General features: G+C 39.8%; 1 protein-coding gene across 4 annotated transcripts in view; it reads left to right on the top strand.

Moving 5' to 3' along the window:
- Positions 1-9,960, top strand: part of LOC114047020 (DENN domain-containing protein 1A-like) — a 702,955-nt gene that overhangs the window by 587,212 nt on the left and 105,783 nt on the right. For all 4 annotated transcript variants that reach the window (XM_027867670.1, XM_027867668.1, XM_027867669.1 and 1 more), the window contains 2 exons: positions 6,326-6,427; positions 9,295-9,382. In XM_027867670.1, coding sequence (XP_027723471.1) covers positions 6,326-6,427; positions 9,295-9,382 — 190 coding nt within the window. The remainder of the gene's footprint in view (positions 1-6,325; positions 6,428-9,294; positions 9,383-9,960) is intronic.

The raw sequence follows: 9,960 nt of genomic DNA, 5'->3' as shown, positions 1-9,960 counted from the left end.
CACACACACACACACACACACACACACACACACACACACACACACACCACCTTTTTCACCCAGGGAATGATTATCAATTCAACATCAAAGTTGAGTCCTAAGGTATAGCTACCCTTGCTGATGATGGAGGGTAAGTAAATCAACTGTGCCTCATCCCTCCATAACCATTGAAGACCCAAGATACTAGGCCTGTCACCCTTTTCCTTGCCAAAGCCAATACTTTTACTTACTCACTTAATTCATTCTCTCTCCAAGGGGAAATAGGAAGCTTGCCCCTTTGCTCATCCCTTCTCTTTTTCTATCTTGAGTTTCTTTTTATCCATTCACTCATTCTGTTGCCTGTAAATATGTTCATATTTCCCCTGTTCTTAAAAAAAAGTCTTCTCTTGAGCCTGCCATTCCCTTATGCTGTAGCTCTTCTCCCTTTCACAACCAAATTTTTAAAAAGAGGATTTCCTCCATTTCTTCACCTTCTAATGACTTCCTGTGTCCCAAGACTCTGTCCCAGGCCCTCTTCTCTCTTTATACCCACTGTCTTTGTGATCTCAGTTCCTATGGATTCGCTTATCAGCTCAATGAATACTCTAGAGGAATCCCAACTCTATATCTGGCCTTCATCTCTCTTCTGAATTCAAATCCCCCAATTCTGACTGCCAACTGGATATTTCCACCTGGATGTCTCACAGGTATCTTAAACTCATTATGTCAAAAATGGAATTCATCATCTTTCCTCCAAAAATCTATCGGTCTTTTTAACTTCACTATTTCTATCAAATTACCGCCCTCCCAGTTCATAACCTCAAAGTGCTGAACTGTTCAGTCTTCCTTACTCCTCATATTCAATCAGTTGTCAAATCTTGCCCATTCTACTTTTGCAAATCTCTTACGTCTGTCCCCCTCTATCCACTCATATGGCAACCATCCTAGTTCAGACCCTCATCCATTCTTACCTGGACTCTTGTAGTAGTCTCCTTCATCCAGGCTTTCCTCTCTCTAGTCCATCCTACACACAGCTGCCAAATGTCAAAATGCTTTGACTTTTTTTTTTAACTTCTTAACAATCAATCAACAAACATTTATTAAGCACTTACTCTAACTCTGCTAGGCATTTGGAGGCTGGTGTCACAGGACTGAAAAATACATGGGGATGAGTCTAAGAAGACTAGAAGAGGGGAGCAGAGGTTATGAAGGGCTGTAAAATCCAAACAGGAATATTTATATTTGATCGTGGAGATAAGAAGGAGCCACTGGAACTTGACTAAGTAAAGGGATGGCATAGTCAGTCTTCACTTTAGAAAAACCACTTGGATAGCTAAGTGGATATGGGACCAGAGTGGAGAGACACTTGAGGTCAGGAGATCAGATAGCAGGCTATTGCAATAGTCCAGGTGTGGGGAGGTAAGGAGATAAAGAGTCTGATCCAAGGTGGCGGCAGGGTCAGAGAAGAGAAAGGGATATGTACAAAAGATCAACAGAACTTGGCAACAGATTGGATATGGGGGATGAGAGAGGGGGAGGAATCAAGGCTGGCACCTAGTTTTTGAACCTGAGTGACGAGTAGAATGGTGGTGCTTCCAACAAATAATAGGGAAGTAAGGAGGAGGAGAGGATTTGAGGGCAAACATAATGAGTTCCTTTTTGAGCATGTTGATGTTAAGACATATATGGGACATTCAATTTGAGATGACTAGTAGACAGTTAGAGATATGAGACCAAAAGTCAGAACTGGATAAGTAGATCTGAAAATCATCAGCATAAAAATGATAGATGCAGCCAGGGAAGTTGATGAAATCACCAAGTGAAATAATAAAGGGAAAAGAGAAGAGGGCCCAGGACATAGTCCACAGTTAATGGGCACAACCTGGGTGGTGATCCAGCAAAAGAGACTTAGAAGAAAGGAGGAGAACTGGGATTGAGTGGTGTCACTAAAACCTGGAAAGAAGAATGTGTCAAGGAGAAGAGGATGATCTTCAGTGTCAGAGGCTACAGAGAGGTCCAGAAGGATGAGGACTGAGAAAATGCCATTAGATCTGGCAATTAAGATATCATTAATAACTTTGGAGAGAGTAGTTTTGGTTGAATCATATTAGAAACCAGATTGAAGAGAGCAAGAGGTAAGGAAGAGGTGACATCAAGTGCAGACAACTTTCTTATGGAGTGTAGCCACAAAAGCAAGGAGGGATATTGGGATGATAGCTAGATGGGATGGATATATGGAAGATAGGATGAAATGTGATCACTTGTGCATGTAGAGCGGTGTGCTTTGGCAAGGAGAAGGTACACCTCCTCATGTAGGATGGGGTAAAGGAGAAGAGAGTGGCAGAAGGCATCTGACATAAGATAAGAGGGAGGAGAAAAGAGGAAGTTCTTGGCAAATGGGCTCAATTTTCTTTCTTTGAAATATTAGGCAAGGTTCTCAGCTGAGTGGGTGGGGGAGCTTTAAGAAGTTTGAGGAAAAATGAAAAGGTTTGGAAAAGCCACTGTCATGAGTGGAAAAGTTGATCAACTAGGGAGATATAAAAAAAATTGCCTTTCTACAGTGAGCATCCAGTTGAGATTATATAATTTATGCTATATTATATATACTTATATTAATTACATATAATGTAAATTTATGGTGGATCCAGTCACCACAATTTCATGACTCAATATCATCTTTGCTATAGGGTTGACTCATCTCATTTTCCCTCCCTATATTCCCATGTACTATCTCTTATTCCATGCTGTACAAACAACTCCTAGATATGAGGTGGGAGCTTAGATTGGAATGAACACTGGATACTGAGTTAGGAAGTGGCATAGTGGATAGAGCACCAGGCCTCAAGTCGGGAAGACGAGTTCAAATTCAGCTGCAGACACTTACTGTGCAACCCTGGGCAAATCATTTAAACTGTTTACCTCAGTTTCCTCATGTGTAAAGTGGGGATAATAATAGCACCTACCTCTCAGGGCTGTTATGAGGGTCAAATAAGATAATAATTGTAAAACACTTAGCACAGTGCCTGACACATCGTAAACATTATATAAATGGTTATTATTACCAGTTGGGTAAAGTTAAACAAGTCACTTAACTACTCTGGGCCTTAGGTTCTTCATCTCTATCCTGAGAGAGTGGGGCTGGATGGATTCTGAAGTCTGTTCTAACGCTAAATCTATAATTCTGTGATCCTAATATGTTACAGCTTCTTCATGCCCATCATATTTCTCTCCATTGCCCCTAGGTCCCAAGGAATTCATTCATTCATTGAACCACTATAGAATAGATATTCTTCCTGGTATGGGCTAAAGAAAGAGCATGCTTAAGACCTTGTCTCTGATTCCATTCTATTTAATTCAAAAAGTTTTTGTGTTAAATGTCTGTTATAAGCTGGGTTGTATGGTTAGCACTGACACTACAAAGATGAAAAACAATACTGTCCCCACCTTCAAGGTGATTATGTCACTGATGTAGAATAGTGGAAAGACAATTGGAATTGGAGTCAGAAAATCTTGGGTTTGAGTTCTGCCTCAGCCGCATACTATTTGACCCTGGGTAAGTTATTTTTCTTCCTTAACCTCAGTTTCCTAATCTGTGAAATGGAAAGAATGGGCTAAAGCTAGAGCTAAAAGGGACCTCAGAAGTCATTTAATCCAATCTTCTCATTTTGCATGAAGAAACCCAGGGGAGGTTAAGTAATTTGCCCAAGTCACATAAGCAGTGAGTTAGAAACAGGACTTGAATGTAGGTCCTGTGAGTCTAAAGCTCTTCCTACTGTACTACACTGCCTACCATCCAAGCAATTGTGAACAACAATTGCAATACAGTGCTTTCCAACCATAAGGTATAATAGAAATACTATTATTGACATAGTGAGATGTTATAGTTCTGATATAGTAATTATTGTATTCAACGTGTTTATATAGTAATGTTTTCTCATACGAGGATGCTTTTCCCCCCATACACACTGTTAACTTATCTGAACAATTAGTGATTATGCAGACTCAGATTCTGTATTTTATCAGTTTTCTTTTAAAAGGAGAGATGTGCCCCCCAACACAGTCAGTAAGGGAAGGATGAGTCTGACTTGAGAAAAGGTCTCTAACAAAGAGAATTGAACAACACCATCTCTCCAACTTAACACCCCCCACCAAATTCTCTGAAATCTATTCCATTAGTGCCACTCATCACTGCAGCACCTCATGGAGAAAACACATTTTCATCCTTTCTCATTAGCGTGTCCCCATCACAGACTTAATCATCTCACTGTGATGAAAGCAGTAACTACATTGGTATAACGCCTCATGATGGCCACTTTTTCCCTATAGAATAAAAATAATTACTCATATTTATATAGAAGTTTTTATAGTTTGCAAAGCACTTTTCTAGATTTGGCTCTTCTATTAAATCTCAGTGCAACATAAAATCTAAAGTCATTTCAAGTACATCCCTTTACCTGGGATGCACTTCCTCCTCATCCCTGCCTCTCTGAATCCTTAGCCTTTTCCAAGAACTAACTCAGATATCACCTCTGCCCGAAAGCCTTTCCTGATCCACCTCATCGGTAGTGTTCTCTTTTTCCCCAAATTATCTTATATTTATTTTTCTGCCTACATGCCACATCTACTCAGCAGAATATAAGGACTCAGTAAATGTTTGTTTAATTTAGGTGAGGGCAAAGACAGTTCCATTGTCATTGCATCTCTAGCACCTAATATAGTTCCTTGTTCATACCCATTTAATAAATATAGGTATGTTGAATGATTGGATTTAATTCTCTGGGCCTCAGTTTCCTTCTCCTAAAAGATGAATGGACCAGACTAGATGATTTCTAAAATCTTCTAACTTTCTTTGTTCTTAAGTCCCCTCCAGCTCTAATACTGAGTCTGTGATTCTTTGAATCACTTGCCCTTGCCTGTCTCCTAGAAAAACACTACCTGAACTGTTCACCTGTTGTGCCAGGATTCTGAAGCCAAAGCTACTCACTCTAGTTCAGATCCATAGACCAGGGATGGTTCAAGAACTGAAACCCAAGCAGGCCCGTGAATCAGTGTGCTGTGCTTTAGTCAGTCCCTGCTGACTGGCATGCCTCCTGAAGCTGCTGAACACGGAAGCCCTCTCCAGCCAAAAGGCTTTGAACATTTTGGTGGGTGCATTAAAAGAACTCAAAATTAATTTTACACAAGCCAAATCTTCTGGCTGTTTGTCACTGCTATTTTTCTTATTTAATAAATGTCTCTCCTTGCTGAATTCGGGCTGTATACATTTCAGCATGGGGGAAATATGTGGTCTGATGGCAGCTACACAGCAGACTTCAACATTAACATAACTCATTAAAACAAGATGAAAGTAGAGCTTCAAAACAATCTGTCTTTTGCCAACAAGCCTGGGAAAGGGGGGAGATTTCATTCTTTTCAAGATATAAAAGTCTAATCTTTCTGAACTGAGAACACACCAATGAAATTAAAGGCTTGTTTGTGTAGGTGAGCCCTCTGAATCTGTTCAAAGAAGATTTAAGGTGTTGAATATACAAAAACAGAGGATTTTGTTGTATCACTTTATTGAGTTATTCAAAGTAGTTTGAAGAATCAAACTTCCTCAGCAAGGGGAGTAAGATTAGTAAAACGTTCTGGGGCTGGTAGATTTTAATTTGGATCCTATTAGAATCATAGACATTGGAAATGGAAGGGACCAGAGAGCTTAGAATGTTAGAACTGGAAAGGACATGAAAACATAGATAGCAAATGTCAGAACATAGAATGTCAAAGGATTTTAGAGCATAAAATATTAGCACATAGAACATCTCGACTCCTAGGAACCTTAGCACCTGGAGAGTCCAAAATGGTGATGATGTTAGCATATAGAATGTCCCAGCTGAAAGATACCTTATAGAACACCTAATCCAATTACTTCATTGTATAAAGGAATAATTTGAGAGCCCATGAAGAAAAGTAACTTGCCCAAAGTCATATAGAAAGTTTGTGACAGAGTCAGGACCAGAATCTGAGTCTCTCTCCCTGGCTGGGCATCTTTCCACTGCATCATGATCTTTAGGAAGTATAGATAGACAGACAGATAGAAGTATACACATATATACATAAACACACACGTGCAAATCTACATATAAAATAAATATGCATATAAACGTACACATATATGTGTGTGAGTGTGTGTGTATTTAGCTTACTACCATCTGTGACTTGTAACTGGTTGGAATGTAGATTCCATAACACTTTTATTGTCCTTTGTATCTGTAGAATGTCATTCCTATTTGGCCATATAATGACTCAGCAGAGTCTGATGTTTCTCTCCCTCTCTCCCCCATCCTTTGCGTCCTTCTCTTCCCAGGAGGAACCAATAACATTTTCTGAAGAAACCTTTGTGTCCCATCGATCCAGTGCCATGAGGCAATTCCTTCAGAATGCCATACAACTTCAACTGTTTAAACAGGTATACACAATTTTTCAGGTCTTCTCTCTGGAGTAGTCCCTAAATACATGCATGTTTCTGGAGTAAAAACTCAGGGAGTTACAGTTTTCCAAGTTCCACCTGTTTTAGACTTTTAAAAATACATGAAATACTAAGGTAAATCATTTAATCTGTTCTAATAATGTCTTTATTTTTTGTAAGCCGTAACAATAGCTCTCATTTCTCTAGCTAGCACCTCACAATTTTTAAAAATTATTTCTTTATAACAACCCAATGAGATAAGAATAAAAGGATCATCGGATTTCAAGCTGGAAGGGACATACCTTTAGTGATGATCTAGTTTAATCCTTTATTTGAGAGAAAAGGAAACCAATGGTCGGAGAAAGGGAAGTGACTTGCTCCAGATCACTTAGCTATGAAGTAGAAGAGCCAGGGTGGGGCAGGTAGGTGGTACAGTAGATAGAGCACCAGCCCTGAAGTCAGGAGGACCTGAGTTCAAATCTGGCATCAGACCAAACACTTGACACTTACTAGCTGTGTGACCCTGGGCAAGTCACTTAACCCCAATTGCCTAAAAAAAAAAAGAAAAGGAAAAAGAAACCTTCACTCAGAGAGTCATATGGGCTATATCTTGGCCCATATTCCCATGGCAAAGTCCTACATTGGAACCCATACTTTAGCCCTTGGTTTTCTGACTCCAAGTTCAGTGCTTCTGACATACAAGTTTTTGCACATCGTGAGTACTGTACTCATCTATATATACAGGATTTGTATGTATGTGTTCATGTTGGACATTAAATCACCTTAGAAGGCCTTTCCAATAACAAAAGAAGGATTTTCTTTTGTCATCATATGCTGAGATTCAGTTCAGTTCAACAAGCCTTTATCAAGCACCCACTTTGTAAAAGGCCCTGGGGGACTTTGGATTAGATCAGGGGTGGGGAACCTGCAGCCTTGAGACCACATGTGGCCTTCTAGGTCCTTGAGTGTGGCCTTTTGACTGAGTCCAAGTTTTACAGAACAAATCCTTTTATTAAGGGAATTTGTTCTGTGAAGTTTGGATTCAGTCAAAGGTGTATTGAGTATCTGGATGGGCTGGGATGGGCCAGATGCCTTGGGTGAGATGCCAGGGACTGGGTTATATGGGAAAATTCAGAGTCCAGGTCCCATCATCCCATCATTCCCCCCTCAAACAAATGGGACCCAGAATCTTTTGGGGTAAGGGGTGAAGGTCTCAGCTTCTGAAACTGCTTCCTGCTGGCAAGGGTTGTAGAGCTGTCCCTGCCTCAAGTGTCCCTGCAGTTAAGGACCTAGAGGGTCACGTATGGCCTTGAGGCCACAGGTTCGTTCCTCACCCCTGAATTAGATGATAAAACAGTCCAGTGGATTTAGAAGTGGCTGGATGGCCAAACTCAAAGAGTTGTTATTAATGGTTCGATGGCATCATGGCAGGAGGTCTCTAGTAGAGGACCTTAGGGAGCTGTACATGGCTCTGTGCTATTTAACATTTTTTTTCAGTGACTTGGATAATGGTATAGATGGTATGTTCATCAAATTTGCAGATGATATGAAACTGGGAGGGATAGCTAACACAATGAAAGATAGAGTCAGGATCTGAAAGGTTCCTGACAAGCTAGGGCATTGGCCTGAATCTAATAATATGAATGTGGTGATAAATGCAAATTCTTGTACTTGGTACAAAACATCAACTCCACAGATATAAGATAGGAGAGACATGGATAGACAACAGTTGATCTAAAAATGATCAAGGCGTCTTAGTGGACAGTAAGCTCCACATGAGTCAGTTAGGTGTGATGTGACAGACAAAAAAATGAAAGCCATCTTGGGCAGAGATTCCAGGCACAGAGAAATCATAGTCCCCTTTGTCAGACCTTGTCTGGAAGATAAGATTCAGTTTTAAGTGCCTTAATTTAGGATGAGCATTAATGAACTGGAGGTTCTCCAAAGGAGTGCAGCCAGGAAACTGAAGGGCCTCGAGTCCATGAAATAGGAATCAGTTGAAGGAACTAGTCATGGTTAGCCTGAAGAAAAAGAAAACATGAAGAGGCCATGATCATTGTGTTCAAGTATTTGAAAGATTGTTATATGAAGGAGGGATCAGACTTGGGCTGTTTGGCCCAAGAGAGTAAAGCCAGGAGCAGTGGGCAGAAGTTACAAAAGCTAATTTAAGTTCAATGTCAAGAAAACTTCCCAACAATTAAAGCTTCCCACAGGTGTAATGATGCCTGAAGAGGTGGTGGATCCCCACTCCTTAGAGATCTTCAAGCAGGAGCTGGAATACCACCTATTGAATATGTTCTAAAAGGAATTCCTTCATGTGTGGGTCAGACTAGTGTCTTCCTTCTGTTGCTTATTTCCAATTCTATATATGACTTGTTTGGACATAGCTGTTTACATGTGGTCTTCCCCATTGAACTAGAATCTCCTTGAGAGCACAAACTGTCTTTTGACTTTCTTTGTATCTTCAGCACTTAGCACAATACCTGGCACTTACGAAGTACTTAATAAATGTTTATTTGCTGACTGACTGTATGACCATTGAGGTCCTTCAGAGTTCTCAGATTCTGTGATTCTATGAATGCAAAGATAAATAATATATGATAAATAAATTCAAGGAATTCACATTCTACCAGGGAAATTATGACATGTATACAAATAACTATAATGAAAAAGAAAAATGTATATGAAAGATACAGAGTGCTATGAGAAATCTAAGAAGGGAGAGATAGCCTCCAGTTAGTGAAAAGCGGGGAAGGTTTCATGGAAGGGGTAGCACCGGCAATGGGCATTAAAAGATAGGTAATATTTAAAGGTGAATATTACATCTGTTTCCTATGGGTGTTGTTTTGTTTGTCTCCTTTTTGTAGTTTATTGATGGCCGCTTGGATCTTCTCAATTCTGGAGAAGGCTTCAGTGATGTTTTTGAAGAAGAGATAAATATGGGAGAGTATGCTGGTAAGAAGTGTTTCTTTTTTCTCAGTTGTGGTCAGGTAGTATAACATGGGACCTACATTCTAAGGTGTAACATGGCCTCCTCCCTATGGTGGAACCTAATTTTTCTTCCTGATAGCTTGTTATTGCAGTCAAGTTTATGTGAAATGACTTCCTTTTAGAAATGGTACTTGAAAGGGTTAAATTATCACTTTTCCGTTTTCTAATTATAGAAAGAGCTCATGTATCAGACAGGGATTTGAATTAGATGACTTCTTAGAACTCTTCCGGATTAAGGAGTCTATGATTCTCTAATGATATACAGAAATGTTCCTCTATCTTATAGGAAAGTTGCTTTTATGTAATATATTTTTATTTAATATACTCAGTTACTTTTCCTGAGCTGACATAAAATCAAAGACTCTCAAAGCCTAAAAAGGGACCTTAGAGGGTAGAATGTTAGAGCAGAAAGAGACCTCAGTACCTAGAATGCTGGAACAAAAAGAGCCCTTAGAACATAGAAGATTGTTACAACATATAGTCCAATCTTTTCACTGAGGAAACTGGGACCCAGAAAGGGAAAATGACTTGCTTAATACACA

The sequence above is a fragment of the Vombatus ursinus genome, unplaced genomic scaffold (assembly GCF_900497805.2).
Source record: "Vombatus ursinus unplaced genomic scaffold, bare-nosed wombat genome assembly UNPS02014786.1, whole genome shotgun sequence".
Lineage (NCBI taxonomy): Eukaryota > Metazoa > Chordata > Mammalia > Diprotodontia > Vombatidae > Vombatus > Vombatus ursinus.
This window is presented reverse-complemented; position numbering and strand designations above follow the sequence as displayed.